Source organism: Oryzias latipes, chromosome 1, assembly GCF_002234675.1.
Source record: "Oryzias latipes chromosome 1, ASM223467v1".
Taxonomy (NCBI): domain Eukaryota; kingdom Metazoa; phylum Chordata; class Actinopteri; order Beloniformes; family Adrianichthyidae; genus Oryzias; species Oryzias latipes.
The window spans coordinates 36,123,515-36,144,989 of NC_019859.2; the positions used below are offsets into that span (position 1 = coordinate 36,123,515).

The 21,475-nt window shown below is 43.8% G+C and overlaps 1 protein-coding gene across 5 annotated transcripts in view; it reads left to right on the forward strand.

The window, feature by feature from the left end:
- LOC101163392 (CREB-binding protein) overlaps positions 1-21,475 on the forward strand; it is a 42,933-nt gene that overhangs the window by 14,979 nt on the left and 6,479 nt on the right. For 3 of the 5 annotated variants that reach the window (XM_023961013.1, XM_023961018.1, XM_023961022.1), the window contains 23 exons: positions 2,012-2,125; positions 3,833-4,096; positions 5,518-5,599; positions 5,761-5,898; positions 6,009-6,126; positions 6,205-6,373; positions 10,306-10,368; positions 11,344-11,462; positions 12,208-12,405; positions 12,678-12,971; positions 13,210-13,389; positions 13,536-13,707; positions 14,301-14,419; positions 14,614-14,853; positions 15,803-15,891; positions 16,304-16,384; positions 16,614-16,670; positions 18,050-18,127; positions 18,243-18,310; positions 18,614-18,764; positions 20,441-20,587; positions 20,665-20,778; positions 20,852-21,017. In XM_023961013.1, the coding sequence (XP_023816781.1) occupies positions 2,012-2,125; positions 3,833-4,096; positions 5,518-5,599; positions 5,761-5,898; positions 6,009-6,126; positions 6,205-6,373; positions 10,306-10,368; positions 11,344-11,462; positions 12,208-12,405; positions 12,678-12,971; positions 13,210-13,389; positions 13,536-13,707; positions 14,301-14,419; positions 14,614-14,853; positions 15,803-15,891; positions 16,304-16,384; positions 16,614-16,670; positions 18,050-18,127; positions 18,243-18,310; positions 18,614-18,764; positions 20,441-20,587; positions 20,665-20,778; positions 20,852-21,017 (3,221 nt within the window). The remainder of the gene's footprint in view (positions 1-2,011; positions 2,126-3,832; positions 4,097-5,517; positions 5,600-5,760; positions 5,899-6,008; positions 6,127-6,204; positions 6,374-10,305; positions 10,369-11,343; positions 11,463-12,207; positions 12,406-12,677; positions 12,972-13,209; positions 13,390-13,535; positions 13,708-14,300; positions 14,420-14,613; positions 14,854-15,802; positions 15,892-16,303; positions 16,385-16,613; positions 16,671-18,049; positions 18,128-18,242; positions 18,311-18,613; positions 18,765-20,440; positions 20,588-20,664; positions 20,779-20,851; positions 21,018-21,475) is intronic. The other 2 variants (XM_023961014.1, XM_020706435.2) reach the window with 2 other exon arrangements.

A 21,475-nucleotide genomic window follows, 5' to 3' on the forward strand; every position in this document is an offset into this window, starting at 1 on the left:
AGTCCTGAAGTTCAGGGTCTTACTTTTACTTGAATGTTTGATTTAGTATTGATTGGTTAATTTCAAGCAATGTCAAAAATAAAAACAAAGGGCAATAAAATACACAGATATATCAAATCTAGTAGAGGGATCATAAAGGAAAAGGATGCTACCATCTCAACAACATACGGCTTCTGATCATAAATGGACACATATGTACTTGCACATACAGTTCACACACGTGACACAGTACAGGGCTCTGTATATCTGTAACATGTACATCCGTTCTGTTGCGCCGGGTACTGGAAAAAGCCTGTTAAAACTCTTTAACTTTGGAGCTTTCATCCTCCGTAATTTTTCAAGCGTTAACGCATTTGTTGTAATACCAGCGGATTCTCAAGTGTTTACGCAATCGATGTGAATGAGCGGAGCAAAGCAAAGGCGCTTTTCCTCTGATTCCCGGGGATCGTGAATCAAACCCAGCAGACATGGTACTTAGTAGTTATGTGTGGTCATTTGCTGGAGTTATGTTTGCTCAGATACAGGGATTGCTATCCTTTCCAGTCCACTCTCAGTTCACCATCTGTTTTGATTTCTAATGTAACCTGAACTAATGAAATATTGATTTCTTTTTAACATTTTTAAATTTCCATCTTAATACCTGTTGGTCGGGGAATTCTGTAACATCAGAAATTCTGTCATTTTCTACCCCTTTATGCCATCAGTGTGGCGCGGAGCTTTTCGCGTCAACTTTTGGCCATTATGTGATACATTATGAACGTAAAGTGCTGAATAGCGGCGCAGAGCTGCTTTTCTCGCCTTCACAATCAGTTGATTGACATTGATCGCGTAAGCACCGCACTGCTGTAAAGTGTTGCAGCGTGAGGCCGCTGTTTTCAGAATCAGCAGTGATTGTGTCAACAGTTGAAGAGTTACTGTAGTTAAAAGATTGTAAAACACTGGGGAATACAGCACATTGGTTTTTTATTTCAGTAAACAGAACTTCAGTCTCATTTTTTCTAACTACAAGAAAGCCCTCAGTAGTTTTATTTTGAAAATGGGTAGCTTCACCGACACTTTATGTGGAAGATTTGTTTACTTACGCTGACGGTAACGCGGCTTTTTGGAGTTATGAACTTCCAATCCAACCTTATTCTGCTACATTACTCCACAATATTTATAAAGATGGCATGTTAGCGGTCTTGGACGTCCCAGGTACTCGTTCTCAAATTTGTGGGAGCTGTTGGCACAAAAACAGGCTAAATGTTCTGGATTACAGGTATGGAACGTCAATGTGGACGTTTTAGCATATATCATAATTCTTTTAACCTTTTTGGAACTGAGCATTGTTTGAGGGCGTCCGGCCGCGCTGCTACGACGGCAACATAACAAAACTACGTTGAAAATATTTATGCAAAACAAAGAAAAGTGTGAATTTATTGTCTTGAATTTGTACTTGTATTATCATTCAAAAACATGGGAATTGGTTCGTTTAAAACATTTGTTCTTGTATTAAAATTATACTTTAAACATCCATTCTATGTTGTAAAAACAGGTAGTTGGAACATTTTTTTGGGGTTTCCACAGCAAAATGAATCCCTTTTTTTCCTGATGGAATTTTTTATTTTTGTATGATTTTATGTCTATTGTGTAAATAAAACATAGAAAAATGACAAAATAAAGTTATTATCACATAGAGGGTGATGTGCTGATTAAAATGATACCAGGTAAGCAATTAGTCTTTCAAAATAATGTACAAAAGTAAATTCATAGTTTTAGGCTCCAAAGGGTTAAAGGATAAAACTGAAACAAGGGTAAATAATACCACAAGTGTAACTGGCATAAATCTGAAACATTTAGGAATGAGAAGCCATTTCATAGCTACAGTTGGACATAACTTAAAAATCTCATGAAAATGCTGAACTTGGTAGACATTTAATAAAAGGAGGTTGAGTTTTTTTATTTTGTGGTCACTGAAAACGACAACAAAGAAACATTTTAAATAAAAAAACTTCCCTCGTTTCCTCTGCAGTGGCTCATTGTGCATCGTCCAGACAGATCATATCCCATTGGAAAAACTGCACACGGCACGACTGTCCTGTCTGCTTGCCCTTAAAGAACGCCAGCGACAAGCGCACCCAACAGCGTGAGTAGCCGTCTCACACCAGCACACCCTGCTTGCTTTGACAGGATATTGAGGAGCCATAACGGCTAGATTGTCGGTTTTGTTGGCATTTTGAAGTCTTTTTTTTTAGAACACAAAAGTAACAAAAACATCATACAACGTGTGAAAAAAAGTTATATTGACAAAGTCCTTTCTGATAAGTGTTTCCTTTTCCGGGCTTGTTGTCACATGACTGTAGTGGCCCTCATGATATGGAAATAGCAGGGGACGCTTTGCTCTGCTTTAGCGGGCTTTTCTGCAGAACCACACCAGACAGACCAAATAACCTCCGCCACATTTTTGTGGAACTAGAACTTTCTTCTGACCCACTATTGTTATTTTTTTAGAAACTTTCATTTTTTCTGTCTTTTGTGTGTCTTTCTTTAAAGTCCCACTGATCATCTTCTCATCTATCGTCAAATCGTTCCCAGTGGTTGGTCTTTTATCCTAATTCTTTTTATTATAATTCTGCCGATGCGATTTAAGTTAAGAAATGCAGTTTAAATCTTAAATTCTTTTATAAATGTCCTCCATCATGAGAAAAATGTTACAAGAACATGTTAAAAAAAAACTTTTAATGGAGAGGGCCTTTGACACAGCGGTCTTTGCTATTTATTGCTCTTTTTATTGCTGTACTTTTTACTAATTTTATGAATGCTGAATAACATGAAAGGGGCGCAAGTTCTACTGTGGGGGAACACCGGTTATTCTTTTAGCCCGGGCTAATTTTTGTTATGCAAACTAGGATGTAGAAGATGCTAGTCCACCATCCCCTGGAGGGAAAATGCATTTATGCAACATTTTTAAAATAGTTTGAGCTCTGTCTGTATCGTGCTGATGCACCGTTTACTTGTCATGTCTGAACACTGATCATTCGTTTTACCAAACATTTTATTGTTGCTTGTTGCAGAGGAATAAACTCAGGTTTTTGTGAAATCCTAAACAATATACACCTGATGTTTTCTATTTTTTCAGTGGCGGTTTTAGGCACGGGCCATATGGGTAATTGCCCAGGGCGCCAATTTGAAGGGGAGGGGGCAGCTCAGTGCTTGAAATTTAAAAAAAAAAGTATGCGCCACTATCGGTGTTTTATCATCTGGTATATCACAGTAGGCCTGCACAATAAATCGCAAATTTATCGTTATCGCAATTTCAAGTTTTGCAACATCCATATCGCAAAAGTTGGCGAAAATCGCAATAAATTGTAAACTTTAAATGTGCTAAAACAATCGTATGGCAGCTTGAAATATTTAATGTATTGAATAAATCTCTTTTTGCATTTGTCCAATCAGATGAAGCCCTTCACATTGTTGACCAATCTGATGGAGCTTTTATGTTAGACGTTGATCTCCTGTGTAGACGAGGGTCGTTTGGAGTCTAATTTAGGGTATTTTGACTCTTATTTAAAATAAACTGTTGCAGTGAAACGGAAATATTTTTGGTTTTGCTGTTTGCTCATGTAACGCAAGTCATATCGTCATGGCAATATTGATCTCTAATATCGTACATGGCGAGTTTTCCTCATATCCTGCAGCTCTACATCACAGAGTTTGTAACTTACTCGCCCGGGGGGTAAGTAAGTGTAGAACTGCCACTGTATTTAATAGTGTAGGCAAACATAAGCAAGAGAGAGAAACTGTTGCCTCTTTCAGTTCCGTTCCAAACTCACTCTTCTGTTCTCTTCTCTAGCTATGGTGAGCTCCCCAAACCCAGGCCTTCCAAACCCCATGTCCTCGGTTGGTGTGGGGCAGCCCAGCGCCCCTGCCATCAATACCTCAGCTCCAATAGACCCCAGCTCCATGCAGAGAGCCTACGCTGCCCTTGGTTTGCCCTATAGCAGCACAGCCACCGGACAGAACCCAGCCCAGCAGGTCCCAGGACAAACGGCCGGTCCCCAGAGCTCCCAGCCTCAGCAGCAGCTTCAGCAGCAGATGAGATCCATCAATGCGATTGGTAAGAAAAATGACATCATTGCAAAAGGCTCCTTTAAAAAGTCTTTGTCTTGTTTTGGGTTTTTATTCCATTCTTGAACATTTATATTTGTAACCTCTATAGTAGGAACGGTCTGCCTGGACCTTTTTCTTTGTCCTTCACATAAAATATGTTTAATGAGTGAAATCCTTTGTTCTAGAACAAGTTTCACCGTTAACTCAAGAAATTGTCATTTTTTATGCTTTTTTATGCTAGACATCTACATTAATATCTTTTATTCGGCCTGCCAAGATGTAATACATTATATTGATCATCCATAATAATAATAATAATAATAATAATAATAAGTTTTAATTTCCCTGTAATTATGGTGTCTCCCCATACAGGGGGCTCTACAAATAAATGGACCTTTGTTTGGGTGCAGAAAGTTAGTTTCATTCATGCTGTGTTGGAAGATTTGTTGTTTTTCTGACGTTTGTGTTTTCAGAGTCAGACATTTTCTGTGTCGTAGTCTATTTTGTGTTATAGCATTTCTCCCATCTCTCCAATGGGCGCAGCATTTGTCCAAAGTTGCATTTTCCCCTGAGGGGCATCAACCAAACGGTGGAATAAGCTCCAAAATGAGAACAAAAGCCACACTTTTAAATCCAAGAACTTTTTCATCCAGATTTCATTTTATTTATTTCTCTTGTGACTTGGGCTACCGAACTCTCCACGCATCTGCTCCTGGTCCGGGTCGGCCCCCTGTGTCAGATTTTAGACCCCTTTGTGGCCCACCAGCCAAAACGTTTGCCCACCCCTGCTCTAGATGCTTACATTTGTATTTTCAGCAGGTTTTTCCTAATAAAACTCCAGATGAACTCAAAGGGATGATTTTTGAATGTGGTCTACAACCCTCTCACATCCAAGAGGGGCATCTTTAGCAGAAAACTCACTCCTTTCTTGTTGTTCCCTCATCAGAAGGATGTGAATCAATGACCCATCTGCATCGCTTAGCACGTTTGCTAAAACAAATCCTCGTATTTCTGGGAGCAGATATAAAACGGTACAACAGGAAGTGAATGCATAGAACAGAAAACTACTGGTAAAGATTGCACCAATTTGTTATTAGTGGTAAATCTAGTTGTTGGCATCTTGGTGCACAGAAATGCTTCCCTCACTGCATCTGGGATGGGGGCCCACATTCTGTGTCCTCCTGCTTTTCCAACTCCTCTCCCTTTCTGCCAGAGCTCTCCTCCTTCCGGTTAAAAGCCTCAACTTTTTTTTTTTTGTAATAAAACACAGCAAAAAAACTGTTTCTGCCATCGACTTTCAGAATCTGTTGGATTTTTGTTGAAAATATATGCATTGTTAAAAAAAAACCTGAAGGAATGCAAAGCTGTTGGTTTGAGGAAAAAATGTTTGTTTTTGTTGAGGACTAAACAGTTTTTATATATTTACAGGTAATCAGATTACTCTTGGAGGTGTGACCACGTCAGAACAGACCAATCTGCTCACCGACTCTCTTCCCAACACACTTAACAAGTTAGTTCCCGTCTCGTTTAGTAATTACTAAGGAATTTAACATAAAGGAAGCATACGTGGCTTTTGAGATTCAGTCTTTTTCTTGGCTGATAACTTTTTTTTGGACCATCGTTCAGTAACAGATGTGGAAACACTTGTAAGAGCAAACTTTCTCCTTCCAGTCAGCTGCTGTCTGATGGATCGGCTGTGGGAACGATGGGAAATCTACCCACAGCATCGCCCATCGCCTCCACAGGCTCCAGGAAGGCCTGGCATGAACACGTCACCCAGGACCTGCGCAATCACCTCGTCCACAAACTGTAAGCCCAGACCTCGGCTGTACTGACGGTGCTACTGCTGTACGGTTTCTGAAGCGCTGTGGTAAAATTCACAGATCAATATTGCTATAAACTATGTCCTTTTGTGGCAGAGTACAAGCCATATTTCCCACCCCGGATCCGGCAGCTCTGAAGGACAGACGAATGGAGAACCTGGTGGCTTATGCCCGGAAGGTAGAAGGGGACATGTACGAGTCCGCCAACAGCCGAGTAAGACGCAGGAAAACAGACGCCTTCATGAAGGCCTGACCAATATGCTTCATTCCGTCCATTGTCTTCTGTTTTCAGGACGAGTACTATCACTTCTTAGCTGAAAAAATATACAAAATCCAAAAGGAACTGGAGGAGAAGAGGCGTTCAAGGTTACAAAAGCAGATCATCAATCAGGCATCAATCACTCAGGGGACACAGCAACCCGGCGTTCCCCAAGCCCCTGCTTTGGGTGCAAGGCCGCAGAGTGAGTTGATATTTCTGACTGTAGTTGTAACAGCTGCATGGCTAAAGTTCTCCTGAACACCAGCGCACTGATGCTGCGTTTCCATTAACGCCCACTCAGCCTGGCTCAATCTGGCTGAAGGCGGTCCCACAAGGTGGCCAACTGCCCCGCTGCCTCCATTTTTAGGATTTTATATAGAAGTATATAAGGTGGACCTAAAAGTCTACTTTTTTTTCTTAAACAGACAGTACACTTTATAATCCAGAGTGTTTTCTATATGGATTAAGTCCAGTTGAGTTTACTGATGTTAAAGCGATTTTGAGAGGAGTTTGGTTTGGAGATATCGTGAATGTGCTAATACGGCTAAACGTGTCACAGGTTTGGACTGTGTTTTACTGCTTAAGTAAGGGTTAATGGCCGACAAAGTGTGCGGTTATTACTTTTTAACGCACGCCGTGGAAGCATGAACCGGTTGCTTCCGCGAAGTGCGTTAAAAAGTAATAAACGCACCCTTCGAAGGCCATTAACCCGCTCATACCATGGTCACTTACAAAAGCAATACATATTAACCAGGTTTTAGTCCTTAATTCTTGTTTTTTTTTTTTTTTTTGATTTGGATCCCTTTTCTCACAAAAAGCGGACTCCCGTAAATTCCGGACTACAAAGCGTACCCGCTTACAAGCCGCACCCACTCATTTTCACGTGTTTAACTGCTTTTAAACATACACAAGCCGCATCGGAGTAAGAGCCGCATGTATTAGGCAATATGGTAAACTTGACAAATCACGTCCTGACTCCCAAAGTAAGTGTGATTCATTACCACACTGTGGAAGGAATCAGCCTTGCCTCAGGCTCATGCATTTGAGTAAACCCACACCTGCAAAACAGCATGCACCTCTATTCTGATCACAAATTCCTCAGTTATGGTTTTTTTTATTTATTTTTTTTAGTTTTTTTTACTTATTGACAATCTAGGTATCATACATAAAATTACAAACAGTAACCATATAATCAACATTACATCCCTCAGTTATGAGGAAATTTACATCCCCGATCTCCCATTTCCCATGAGTCTTATGGGCTAAAGGCGGGGCCAACGCCCGGCTCGCCACACTGTTGTATGTGTTTAAGAATGAGCAAGAATAAGCAGTGCATGGAGGGGTGAACGGGAAAAGCTCTCGTTCCGCTTGTGTCGTGGCAGCGTTATGGGAGTAACAGGGCTGGTTAAAAAAACACACCAGTAAAATAAAGCAGCGGCGACTGAAAAGCGCGCCTCAGCGCGATACGGGCGCCTCAGCGCGGCGCGTGCGTCAGAAGTTTCCTTCCACAACAAACACTGTTGCTCCGCGGACGCCTCTGCGCTCCGCGCTCGCCCCGCGCGCTCGCCCCGCGCGCTCCCCTTCCCATCTTCTCCGACACCTCTGGCCAGGGCGGCTCCAGGGAGAGGAGCAAATCGTGTCTGTGCAGAGCAATCGGACTTAATGCTGTACGTTTTGTGTATGAGGGGCGGGTGCGTTGTTACATGTGGGAGCCATCAGACTGCCATCGGCCCCGCAGAATATGTCTCCAGCTCACACGGAGGCTGTGAGCTTTTCAATGCAAAATTCCGCTCAGTCCTTAGAAACGGTAAAAACGATCACGTGGATTTGTGTTTTCAGTCCAATAAAGGCTGATCTTATTCCAAAGCTTCATCATATTGTAGCGGCGATCTGGTGCACGTTGGGTCTAATGGCACCAAAGGATTCTGGGATGCGGCCGGGCATGCGTGTTTCGTTTTGTTGAACCATGACTGAAGTGTCCAAGACCTAGAGTCAAGTCCATGCTGTTTGGATGCTTAGTGTGTTGAAAAACAAATGACTTGTGCTTGGTGTTAGATATAGAATTCAAACCATTCACTGAGTATGAAAATACGTATTTGGCGGCCGTCAATTAAATCCATAAATTAGCCGCGTCACTGAATAAGCCGCAGGGCTGTAAGCGCAGGAAAAAAGTAGCGGCTTATAGTCCGGAAATTACGGTATATGTTACGCCGCATCACGTAACATATAGTCCGCGTCGCGCAGCACCATCAAGATTTGGCGATGTATCTATGCTGATCGTCCCGATGGGTTGAATAAAGCATCAGTTCAGAGAGAAAGTTCATCTCTAACCGCTTGTTTTTGTCCAAATGATGAAGCAAAGGGTTGTTTTAAAGAAGCCAGAGCAGTGATACAAAACATTTAAGCTAGCCGACCGAACTTCTTTTTTCACCGTGCAGTAATCAGGTTTTAATGCACACCCAGCAGCCAATCAGAATCGAGTATTCAACCGGACCATGGTTTAATACTTGTTAATATTGTGTTAATAGTATTGTGTTACTAAAAAGAGTGGCGCTTTATCGCGAACAAACAGTGCGTCCAAAAGTGTGTTTTGTGGCGTCACGTATGAACGTGGAAAACGTGATCGCCTAGTGGTTAGCGCTGCTGCAGCTTGTGTTTTTTCTCGTGCAGGAGTTTCGACTCCAGGCCATACAAACAGGTTGTTTATCTCTTTCTTTGTTAAGCAGCAGTCTTATTTTGATTGTAGTTAGTGTTTCTTGTTGCTCTTCTTCTTATTAATTTTTTTATGTGTATGCATTACATTAAGAAACGATTAAAAGGATCACAACAGGCTTTCTTTGCTGCAGGCAATAAAGAATCCCCTTTTTGTCGTCATCAGATTACCAATCCAACATGCTGTCACAACAGAAACACTGTTTAAAAATTGTGGGGGAAACATGGATGAACAATATTCGATGTACAGCGACATGTGGTCGGTTAGCCTCGTTACTAAATGAGTTTTACAGCGTTCCCTGGTGGAATCATGCAATGTTTTCCTTGGAGTTTTAAAAATACGTCGTTAAATTTCATCAGGCATAAAAAAACACAATTTTTTATTTATATGAATATCTTTTTAAAAACATCAAGAACTTTTAAACCATTCCTAATAAAATGTGACTTTGTATTTAAAAGTAAAACTGCGAGCTGCGAAAGCCTGTCACTTTATTTAACCATTACGGCGTTTTCGACGCCCGTGTGTGACACAACAAAATGACGTCTGGTATGCGATAAAACGCAGCTTCTTCTGCCCGTCTTGGGACAACACAAGACAGCGTGAATTACCTGCTACTTTAAAAGCAGCGTTCTTTACTTGATTTATGACCCTCTTCGCTTGCCTTACAGACACATCCTCATATCACTCCGCCCGTCATCTCGGTTCCAAAACACACAGGCTGTGTCCGAATACCTGCCATAACCCCGAACTACTAAAAAACTGTATAATGTAGTGCCCTGAATTCAAAAAACAATTCAGACTCCACGCTCGCTACTTTTTTTTTTTTAGACGGCGGATATGACGTCATCGATTTCACAAAGTTAAAATCTAATTAATATGAAAGTTTTGAGACAATTATTTATGAGTCCACTGTCTCCCGATAATAATGTTGATGATTTATTAAAAAAATATATTTACATACATTATTTTGGAAACGAATGTTCCACCGCAATGCATTGTGGTCTATATTCGCCGTTCGAGTGAGCATCAATGTTTTTCGCAGGGAAATTTCTAGGTGACTGGATTTTGGAATTGTAGATTCAGAAAGCACCAGAAAATGGAGAACGCGCTATAGAGTGAGTAGTGAAGGAATTGGGACACCACCAGGTCATTATCCCAATGTTTACATGTCACAGTGTCAAACTTTCTTTTATTCCTACGCTGTGCTTTCATTTAAATCCAGTGGTGGGTGTTTGTTTTGCCTGCTTTGCCCGCGTTGAGGTGGTACTCGAGTACAGAGCAAAAAGGAGGAAGACTGAGGCAAAGGAGTTGAAGCGGCTAATGGAAATGCAGCATTAGTGGTGTTACCCTCCTGCCTGCAGCTCTGTAGCCCCGGTGTGACGGGAACCTGTTGTGTTTACATCTCTGCTCTTGAATTGCAGATGGACCCGGTTCTCTACCAAACATTCCAAATCCAATCATAAATCGCATGCAGGTCTCACAAGGTACTGGCTTTGTTTCTCATGTCCCCTACAGCTGAACACTTTTAAAACTTGAGCTCATTTTTATTTATTTAGTTCATTCTCGTTGTTTTAATGACCAAAAACGTGTGTTTTGATATCCTTTACACAAATGTACCACATTTCCCGTATTTATGATTAAGTATTTAGTTATGATGACCCCCAACTCACACCATCCATCATGTGGTTGCTGGAGCCCATCCCAGCTACCATTGGGATATGCCTGAACAGTTCATCACGGGTGATGTGAACCCATGAGAAGGATGTCTTTGGACCCACACATGCACGGAGAGAACATGCAAACAGGAAGCACCCAGATGGGATTTGAACCAGGGCCTTCCTACTGTGAGGCGAGACGCTAATCACTGTGAACCATGCAGCCCCGTGAAATAGAGCTGCTTCTGTCAAATCTGTGTCACGGCCTCCCAGTGCTGACACGTGTGTTCAAAGTACTACCCGACCTTTTATTTTTAAGGGTTTAAAATAGGATTTTATTATTCAGAAACTGACATTCTGACTGTTGGTTTTCTTCAGTGCTGCGTTTGTCAGGCCCTCGTGTTTTTAGCAGTAAGAGCATGTTTAAAGGGACAGGATTTAGCAGCAGAGACGGAGCTTTATTTTGAAAGGAATCTTTGTGTTTGCTAAGTCCTGTTTTTGGATGAGCACTTTTCCCTTAGATTTAAAAAAATAGATATTGTTTTCTGTCTTCTTTACTGTTAGGTTAAATAATACATTATTGAAATAACTTTTCTGCTTGAATTACTGGAACTTAGTAAATGATATTTAATATAATGCCTATAAGGAGGAAGAGCAGACAGAACACAGACACGAGGTGCCTTTGGTGTTCTTTTTCTATCATTCAGTTCTTAGTTTAAATGTCTCATTCTTATCTAAACCAGAACATTAGAGCCTCCACTGCCGTCTTCATCTCATGCTTAATGTTCTTTTTTTCTCCTTCAGGAGTTAACCAGTTCAACCACTTGGCCATGACGAACCAGATGACTCCGGCACAAATGGGACCCCGAGCTGCCTCCCCAATGAACCACCCACAGCAAATGAACCTGAGCTCCGTTCCACAGGTGAGGCCTCAGTCCCTATGTGGGGGGGTGGGGGTGGGGGCTAAAAAGAGGCAAACCTGTACGGGACGAACAGGTGGTCTATGAGAAACATGAAGGTCGTACAGCGCTCCATAATCCTGTAGAGAGAAAATGTTGGTGGACATTCTTCTACATTGATGCTGCAGCCACAGATCACAGAGGACACTTCTGCAACACGTAGGTACAGCATCACCTGTACGTCCCAAATGCCTTTGACTTCCTTTATCCTCACCGATACTTCACAATACACTCACTACACACACGACAATGGTACGATCCGTTTTCATGACGTCCCTTAAGGTAGTAAACATGCCTCAAGGGACCTGCAAAACTGAGCTCCCCTTAAGATGCAGCTGCTCCTCTATATGACCCCCCACGGACTCGGAAGACCCAACCAGTCCTTAGTCACATGCCCCCATAAGGGCCATGTGACTAAGGCCTAAGAAAGCAAAGGAGGGATGGCGGACTGTGAGTGAATAACATGAGCCAGTTCCATTCAATTTGGTTTTCAGATTGCTGCTCGATGTTTTGGGGACGAAATAATTTAAATTTTAAGAGATTCTGTGCAAATTTTGCACTTTAAAAAAACCCTTTTATTCATAAACATCCAAAACAACCTGAAGGAGTTTCAGTTTATTTCTGCCTGAGGGGAAATCAGACATGAAGACAGTTTGCTGTAGCTGCTGTTTGAGCGGCCGCCTCATCGCTCTGCTTTGTCTTCTTGAAGATGGGCATGTCTCCCTCAAGAATGCCTCAGGCCCAGGGCTTGATGGCCGGACACAACAACATGGTGGGGCAGACGGCCAGCCAGGGGCAGTTCATGACTCAGACTCAGTTTCCTCCCGGATCGGGGGCGTCGGGGGCCATGAGCGTCGCTGCAGGGCCCGGTATGGGCCAGCCGCCAGCACAGGCGGCCATCACCCAGGTGAGATGTGCGGCCCGGAGCGAGGAACCGGTGGGGTTCCTCTGCTGTTACGGTTCTTTTCTAGAATTGCTGCGAAATCGTGAAGATGTGAAGTAATTGATGAGGAGCTGAAGCTCCGTTAACCCGTCACACCTCACACTAACCTCCTTTACTGGATCACAGCGTGCTCTGAAACCCCAATGAGTTGTTGTCTGTTTGACTGTGTTGTGTGTTTGTCTGCTTGTCTTGTCTTTGTCGACCTGGTGTGTGTGTGTGTGTGTCCCTCTCTCCAGCAGCAGCAGCAGAGCGCTAACCTCCCCATCAATGCTCTTGGCCCCCCACTCAGCTCCCAGCTAGCCTCTTCCCAAACCCCCTTGCACTCCACACCTCCGCCAGCTGCCGGGGGGGCCACTAACCCGCCGCATCCCCAACCCTCCAGTCGCAGCTCCACCCCCACCCTCCCCGGCTGCGCCCCAGCGCCGGTCCAGGGTGCCACCCCGCCCTGCCCCACTCAACCCCAACCCCAGGCGGAGCTCTCTGCAGCAGCACAGACGCAGCAGCCCCTACCACAGCCCCCCACCACGCCGGTGAGACAGAGCCCCTCCGCATGCCCTCCCATGTACCCCCCCCCCCACCAGTGCAAACTCCCATCTTTATTGCCACCTTCCAACCCCTCCCATTCAGTAGCTGCATCTTCATCACTTCCCTCATCAGGGGATGTTCACATGCATATGTTTGTGTACATGCGTGCTGAAGCAGAGGCCGTGCACGGGGAGAGGACAGTTCAGACCGTGGGCATAACCTTTGACCTGCTCTGTGTCACAGCTGTCCCAGCCCGGGGCCAGCCTGGACAACCGCGTGCCCACGCCTGCCTCCGCGGCGAGCGCGGACCTCCACTCTCAGCACGCCGCGGCAGACTTACCTGTCCAGGAGGTCAAGACGGAAACGCAGCACGGACAGCAGGAGTTTGAGGCTGCTGGCATGAAAACTGAAGCCAAAATGGAGGTAAAGAAAAGGACATTTCTACTCAGACTCAAGGTTTTACCATCAAAGGCAAACGGGAGAGTCTAGAATCCACGCATTCCTCGGTGACCCGTGGAAAACAAAAATGAACTGCATGTGTGTTTCATTCATCGTCTCTTTGTCTGCAGACTGAAGATGACTCCACTTCAAGTTCCGTGAAAAAAGAAGAGCAGGAGGTGAAGGACGAGCAAATGGAGGTGGAGGAGAAAAAGCTGGTGATGAAGAAGGAGCCGAAAGACGAGGAGGAGAGTGGAAGTAACGGAACGAGCTCCTCCTCCCCCACCCAGTTCAGACGAAAAAGTGAGTCAAAGCAGACCTTTAGCTCCTCCCCCTACATATCGTATCATCCTGGATGGTGTGTGCGTCTGCTTGCTGGATGTGTGTGCTTGCGTGTCTGTCCGTGTGCATTTATATGAGTGTGTGTGTGTTTGTGTGCATAAGTGTGCTTGCATGTCTGTACTTGTGTGTGCATGCATGTGTGTCTGTGTGTGTGTGCTCATGGTTGTGTGTCTGTGTGTGTGTGCTCATGGTTGTGTGTCTGTGTGCTCATGGTTGTGTGTGTGCTCATGGTTGTGTGTCTGTGTGTGTGTGTGTGTGCTCATGGTTGTCTGTGTGCTCATGGTTGTGTGTGTCTGTGTGTGTGTGCTCATGATTGTGTGCATGCATGTGTCTGTGTGTGTGTGCTCATGGTTGTCTGTGTGGTCATGGTTGTGTGTGTCTGTGTGTGTGCTCAGGGTTGTGTGTGTGAAATGCGATTATTTAGAAGGTTTTCTTGGATTAGCTGGCCGTTAACGGGCAGAATTCCCGGTTCCACACGTGGAATGACTGTAACCAGTAGCCTGAAATTCCTTGCCGTCCTGCTCCATCATTCCACGTTTCTTCTCCTCTTTCAGTATTTAAACCAGAGGAGCTGCGTCAGACTCTGATGCCGACGCTGGAGTCTCTCTACAGGCAGGATCCCGAGTCTCTGCCTTTCCGACAGCCTGTAGACCCCATGCTGCTGGGTATTCCTGTAGGTATATTGGAGGTTTCTACACACCTGCTAAAACTGCCAGGTTTAGTCCGTTGCCCTGTTTGAACTGTTTAAATGCCTGAACAGGGATTGAACAGCTAATGTGCAGTTTTGGCTACAGCTGTAGGTCAAATGGAGTTTTCACTTCCGTCTCAACGTTTTGTTCGTTTTTTGGCGCTGCCTCTTTTGTCCAGGACTACTTTGACATAGTGAAGAACCCAATAGACCTGTCCACAATAAAGCGCAAGCTGGACACGGGGCAGTACCAAGAACCCTGGCAGTATGTGGACGATGTGTGGCTGATGTTCAACAACGCCTGGCTCTACAACCGAAAGACCTCCCGGGTCTACAAGTACTGCTCCAAGCTGGCAGAAGTCTTCGAGTCGGAGATCGACCCGGTCATGCAAAGTCTGGGCTACTGCTGTGGAAGGAAGGTTTGTTGAGGAGCGCCGACATTTTCATGTTAGCTTGAACATTTTATGTAACCCGCACTGATCCTGGAATGCAGTTCTCACTTTCAACACCATTTTTGAAAGACACCCCCCCCCACCCCCCCCCAATGAAAACGGTCTTCTGGTGCCTTCTTTCTGATGATGGAGGATTTTATAAAGAAAATTAAGCTTAAATTCCATTTCTGATTATTCCTTTACTCACAGTGTTGTGAGTCAGGAGCAGACGAAAAAAAGCTGCTTGATGCTCCGCCCCCTTTCTGATGCAGACCAACAGATCCATGAACCTCTCTGTTTTCCTGGTCTGAGCTGGAATCTGGATCAGAACTGGACGGCTGGATAGACCTGATACTGCTGCCGTTTTTGTTGCACCGCTAACGTTAGGTTGGGGGTGTGGGGGCTGTAAGCTAGTGGGAGAGAGTGAAATCAAAGTAATGATGGGAAATGAGGCACGCTTGCTCTGTGCTAACAGTTCCACCCACAACTCAGAGATGAATTTCTGATGAACTCTTACAGCTCTGCAGAACTATAGCTGTGTCCTAATTCCCACCCTAACCCCTATATAGTGAACTCTATATAGTGAACTCTATTTAGTGAACTCTATATAGTGAACTCTATATAGAGCACTATATAGGGCTCTATATAGAGTTCACTATATAGTGAACTCTATATAGAGCCCTATATAGTGCCGTTCAATATTTCTTTTAGCCTGCATTCGTTTTCTAATGTTCTTCTCGCTTTCAGGACATTTTTTAACAAAAATTGCCATCAGAAAGTTATTCTTACATTGTAATCATCCAGCTTTTTCTTGTACGCTCATGGAATATACTAGCCTAACTTTACAAAAAGTGAAGAAAGGAACGTTTGAATGATTATTGATGACATTAGTTGTATTTTGTTTTGAGGTCTGAATCCTTTCCTCTGGTGTCTGCAGTACGAGTTCTCCCCTCAAACCCTCTGTTGCTATGGAAAGCAGCTGTGCACCATCCCCACTGGAGGCACCTACTACAGCTACCAGAACAGGTACGTGCACGGTACCATGCTGTCATGATGCTCTCAACTCTAAGAAGTTCAGTTTGTAAATACAAGAAGAACAATTCCTGTGTAGCTTTGCAGTTCAATAAAAATATTTAGAGGTTTTATACTTTGACAGATGCCTTTAAAGTGGAGATTTCAGTCGTATCCCATCAAAAAAAAAAAAAAAAAGTAAAAGGTTTCATTTTCTCCATGTGTAGATTGTTGCTGATGATGTTACTTTGCGCCCCCTGGTGGTTGAATCGTGCAGCTGCCACCTCTTAAGCAGAAAAGAAGCTTTTGCCCACATAGCATTTCTTTTGCAGTGTGAGTTTAGGGCTTCTGTTATTGAGAAAAGGTGTTGAGTACTCTGTTTTTCCATTGCACTCATTAATAAAAGTACTTTATGTGTTTCTTATAGATACCATTTCTGTGAAAAATGCTTCAATGACATCCAGGGGGACAGTGTGACTTTAGGAGACGATCCTGCTCAACCACAGACGTACGTACAAAGAAGTGGGATTATTTAAACAAACGAAAGTTTAGATACTTCTGTCTGATCATCTGTAGGGCTTTTTGTATCACTTTGACACATTTTTCTGTAATTAATTTTAGATATTTGAAGCATTGATCTGAACTACTGACTTTCTTGAGCTAACTGTTATTTTGTATTAAATATCAAATGGAACATCAGTTAAACACTAAGATTTTTCATTTTAAATGTGCTCTAGGATGATATCAAAGGATCAGTTTGAACGTAAGAAGAACGATGTGCTGGATCCTGAACCGTAAGTAGACGCCAAGTGTAGGGAAGTCTTGCTTTTAGAAAACCCGGTTCTTATGTGTGTCTAGGTGTTTTTTAAAGTCTCACTGCCATCATCGTCTGATCCGTTTTCTTCTCAGTGGTCTTTTCATCCTGATGATGCCGTTAGAAATTCAATTTTAAACTGAATTTTCTGTTGGCCAATAAATCACTAAACAAACGTTATCGCAAATATCAAGCTGTGCGAAAAGCAAAAAACTTGCACGATAGCTGTTGTTGTGTCCATGAACTCCAGAAACTCTGCTGTGACGTCTCTTCAACACCTCTAATAAATATGTACAGCTGTATGCATCTGTGATGTTGGTGCTTTCATCAATGGTGACTGAAAATGCAGTAAATGTCTGGATTTCTTCATTTGGCGTCCAAGTCTCCTCAGAGATGTTGGATCTGATCGTAATCCTTGACAGACTCATGTTGGCAAAGGTCGTCTGCTATTTGGAAACAACCCTTCTGCAGTCTGTAGCATTTTTCCATAAGTTCACCATCTGAAAATGGTTTGGATGTTTGCTCCAACTTGTCTGCAGTCAGGTGTCTGTCACTGCTCCATCACTGATGTCACGGCTGCAGTAAATGCAGACGGTTGTTCCTCAGTCCAGATAATAGTTGGTAAATCTTCTCTTTTCTTAACTGCAAATGGTGACACTTTTCTTTATGGAGAGTCTCATAGTGGTGCTGAATGTTATATTCTTTGAGCAGCTGTTGATGTCATACCAAGCATGCAGGTTTTGCATTCAACTCTGTGAACAAATAAAACTCTGTCCATTTTTCCTGGAAAGCTCAGCGCTCCACTTCAACACTTCCTTTTTTACTTTTTGAAAACATTTTGGTCATTAGTGTCTCACTACTGATCATTCTTGGAACAGCGGTGAGGTCCGCGTGGAACCAAACTGCATCTTACCCAGACGCAGAGCTGTTAGGTTTCACTATTGGCACAGGCAGAGATTTGCTGTTTCACCTGTTTTGCTTTTCCTTTGCTTCCCCTAGTGGCCGAAAAGCGCATTTCGGTTATTTCTTTAAAAAAATCATAACTCGCCACAGGAAGGGACTAGAAACTTGCTTTCTTTTATAAACATCCGTATGATTTTCACTCTTCATGAGTGGGCTGGATTAAACCATCCTGGGCCGTGTGGTTGACACCCCTGGTCTGTAGGATGTTCATTGTCATCAGAGCGTGACTGACAGCTCTGAGAGCAGGAAACTGTTTTTGTAGTGACAGATCTCTGATTTCTATAAACCACTTTAGACTACAAAGACTTCACCTGAGTTATAGAACACCATATTTGAAATATGCCAGTTTTTTTTTGATAAATACATTTTGGAAAAACGTTTTTTTTCTCCCTACAGTTTTGTTGAATGTAAAGATTGTGGACGAAAAATGCACCAGATCTGTGTATTACACTACGAGGTGATATGGCCTTCCGGGTAAGAGATGAACTTGTATCCTACACACTTTTTATTGTAAAATGTTCTTTTTTTCTTGTCCTGGTTCGGAATCTAGTAGGAGTGTGTTTGTAGTACATCTCTGATGTATTTTCAGGTTCATCTGTGAAAACTGTCTAAAGAAAAGTGGAAAAACTAAGAAGGAAAACAAGTTCACAGCAAAAAGTGAGTTTTGTTCCTCCTGGATATGCTAATAATGATCATCTGGACAAAAGTTTATCAGTAAATAACTTGTTGATCTTGTGTAAAATGAACTGTTTGATGTGGTGGAAGTTTATTTGCTGAAACTGTGACATATTTTCATGCTTGTGAGGTTGACTGCGTATTTTATGGTCTGTAGAGCTGATGGCTGCATGGATTTCCACTGTTGGTTTTTCCCTTTTTTAATGGTTTTGCTGTTGAAATGACGCTTTTGTTTTCTCCTTGACTTAAACACTAAATAATGTTTGTTTCTTTTGTGTAACTCAGGACTGCAGTCGACAAGACTTGGAATGCACATAGAGGACCGCGTGAACAAATATCTGAAACGACAGAACCATCCAGAGGCCGGAGAAGTCTTTGTCAGAGTGGTGGCGAGCTCTGACAAAACGGTGGAAGTCAAGCCGGGCATGAAAGCCAGGTGAGATCGCCGAATGCCTTAGTGTGGGGGGGTGGACCCTGGGTCGTCCAGGTCCGTGGAGGGGAACACGGGTGAGTCTGCAGTTCCCGTGAGGCTCCAGCGGCCACCTGAACCCAGGAACGTACCATTTTTGTAGATGTGGTAGTGTGCAGCAGATTGGTATTTTGAACCTCAAAACTCACAGGAAACTCAGTCCTGTGAGTTTCTCCCACTTAGAAATCATGGGGGGGGGGCTGATATTTTCCTCATCTGCTACCGTCACATACTGCCACAGCAGAATCTTCAACACTAGCGGCCCCCGCCCGATTTCTCTGAAAATCATTGATGTGGTCACAAATGCTGACGGCGGGGAGAGCGCACGTGTCACGTGAGCAGCACTGACGGGCTCCCTGTCCCCCGCGGGGTCTGGGCCTCACCTGCTTCCCCGTACGTGTTGTCCAAGTGTTCTCCATGACCCGCAGCATGGAGGCAGGAAAACGTGCACGAGCGATTCTGGACACGTTTGTCCGTTTTCCCCCCCCTGTAAGAACAGATGGAGGCATAAATGGGTGCTAAACCGCTAAACCATGACGCCTCATAGAGTTGAAGGAGACAGATCAGCTTTGACAAATGGAAAGCATCAAATGTTAGACTGGACCTTCCTGCCGGCTTCATGTTTTCACTGTTTGCAGTAGTTCTGGAGCCGCTGCAGGGACCAAAACTGTTCAGCCTGCAGTAAGTCTTCGTTTGTGACACTAATGATGATGTCATGATGATTGGCGGTCCTTTTGTTCGGATGACGTGTCAGATGGTGATTGTTCTGGATAAATTACCGTACAGCAGTAGAAGAAGAAATGATGATTTCTGTTGAAAACAAAGCTCCAACATAGAGCGAGATGATTTTCTAAAGGTGCTTTTATTATAGTTAATGATTATTATTTAGTATTTGTTCACTTATAGTTTTTAAATCCGTGTGGTCAGTGCTTTATTTAGGCAGAACGGAGCTGGAAGAAGGGTTAGGGTTAGGCTAATCCGTGCTAAACAACATTTATCCGTAGATGAACTGGAATAACATCAGCCTTTATTTGGTCTGGACCCGACTGGAAACACAGATTCAGATGATTGTTTGGACGGTTTCTCAGGACTCCGCCTCCGCCCGTCCCAACGCTGCTCCTCTGCTTGGAGACCCGGTTGTCCTGAGTCCAGCTGCTCTGCTCAGAGACGTGTTCGCTGGTGTGGAGCAGCAGGTTCTTTCCAACAGCCACAGATCTTTTTACAAAGGGGGTTGTGGTCAAATCTCTCTAAAGAATAATGACGGACACACTTATGAGGGAAAAGAAACGTGAAATGGAAACATGTAGAACCCCAGCAGATCTCCACGCTACGTAGTTTGTCCCCATGGGGCTACCGTAGGGTGACGTCATCATCAGTTTTGGTACAAAGTTCCGGCCCACTGCTATCTTTGCAGCCATGCAGGGGTCAAGTCTTTACAACCATGTGACCTTTAGGTATTCATGACCTGCATGTCGATGCTTCACTTTATAGTTCATAACGGCCCTTAAAGGAGCAAAGGGGCTTTTAACAGCGTTTGGTTTTTGTCTGCATTCTCAGATGGAAACCAAAAGAAGTAAACCTTCATATGTTTGACATATTGAACACAAACACTCTGTGTTTTCTTCACTTTGCTGCTCCAACAGGTTTGTGGACACCGGGGAAATGCCAGAGACCTTTCCTTATCGAACCAAAGCACTTTTTGCCTTTGAGGAAATTGACGGCGTGGACGTTTGCTTCTTCGGCATGCACGTGCAGGAGTACGGCTCCGAATGCTCGTTTCCCAACAACAGGTATGCTTTCCTGCTTACACCTGCACTCCTGGAGAAACATGGAAGCCTGACTGTGTGCTCCGTCTCACTCTGTGCAGACGTGTCTACATATCCTACCTGGACAGCATTCACTTCTTCAGACCTCGGATTTTAAGGACTGCAGTCTACCATGAGATACTGATCGGGTATCTTGAATACGTCAAAAAGCTGGGGTTGGTCTGCTCTCACAGATACAGTTGTTGGGTTTTTCCCATCCTTTGTCTGACGTGTTGGCGGGTTCTGCAGCTACGCTCAGGGCCACATCTGGGCGTGTCCTCCCAGTGAGGGAGACGACTACATCTTCCACTGCCACCCCCCCGATCAGAAGATCCCCAAGCCAAAGAGACTCCAGGAGTGGTACCGAAAGATGCTGGACAAAGCCTTCGCAGAGAGGATCCTTCATGACTACAAGGTGAGGAGGCGGCTTCCTGTGTGCAAACACCAGAAACTCTAGAGAATTGTCATTTGTCTGATTGGAGGTACCGTATTTTCACGGCCATAGGGCGCCCTGGGTTATAGGGCGCGGTTTCAGTTCTGGGAGCTTTTTCTGTATTTAACACACACAAAAGGGGCTTTACCGGGTTTTAGGACACGATAAAACATACTAGGGTGTGTTTTAAAAAAGGCAGCAGGAGCAAAACTGAGTTGGTTGTGATTTATTTTTCATTTTTTCAGTCAGCATCCAAACATCCATCAAAGTCATCTTCTGTGTCTGAAATGAGCAGCTGGGCTGAATTTCTATCAAACACACGCCAGCTTCCCTTCGTCTTTGTCAGAGTCCGACTCGTTGTCGTGCGGCTCCTCATCAATGATGCCGACTTTTGGGAAAGCTCCAAGAACAGTGGAAGCTAACATTCATTCATCTTGAAT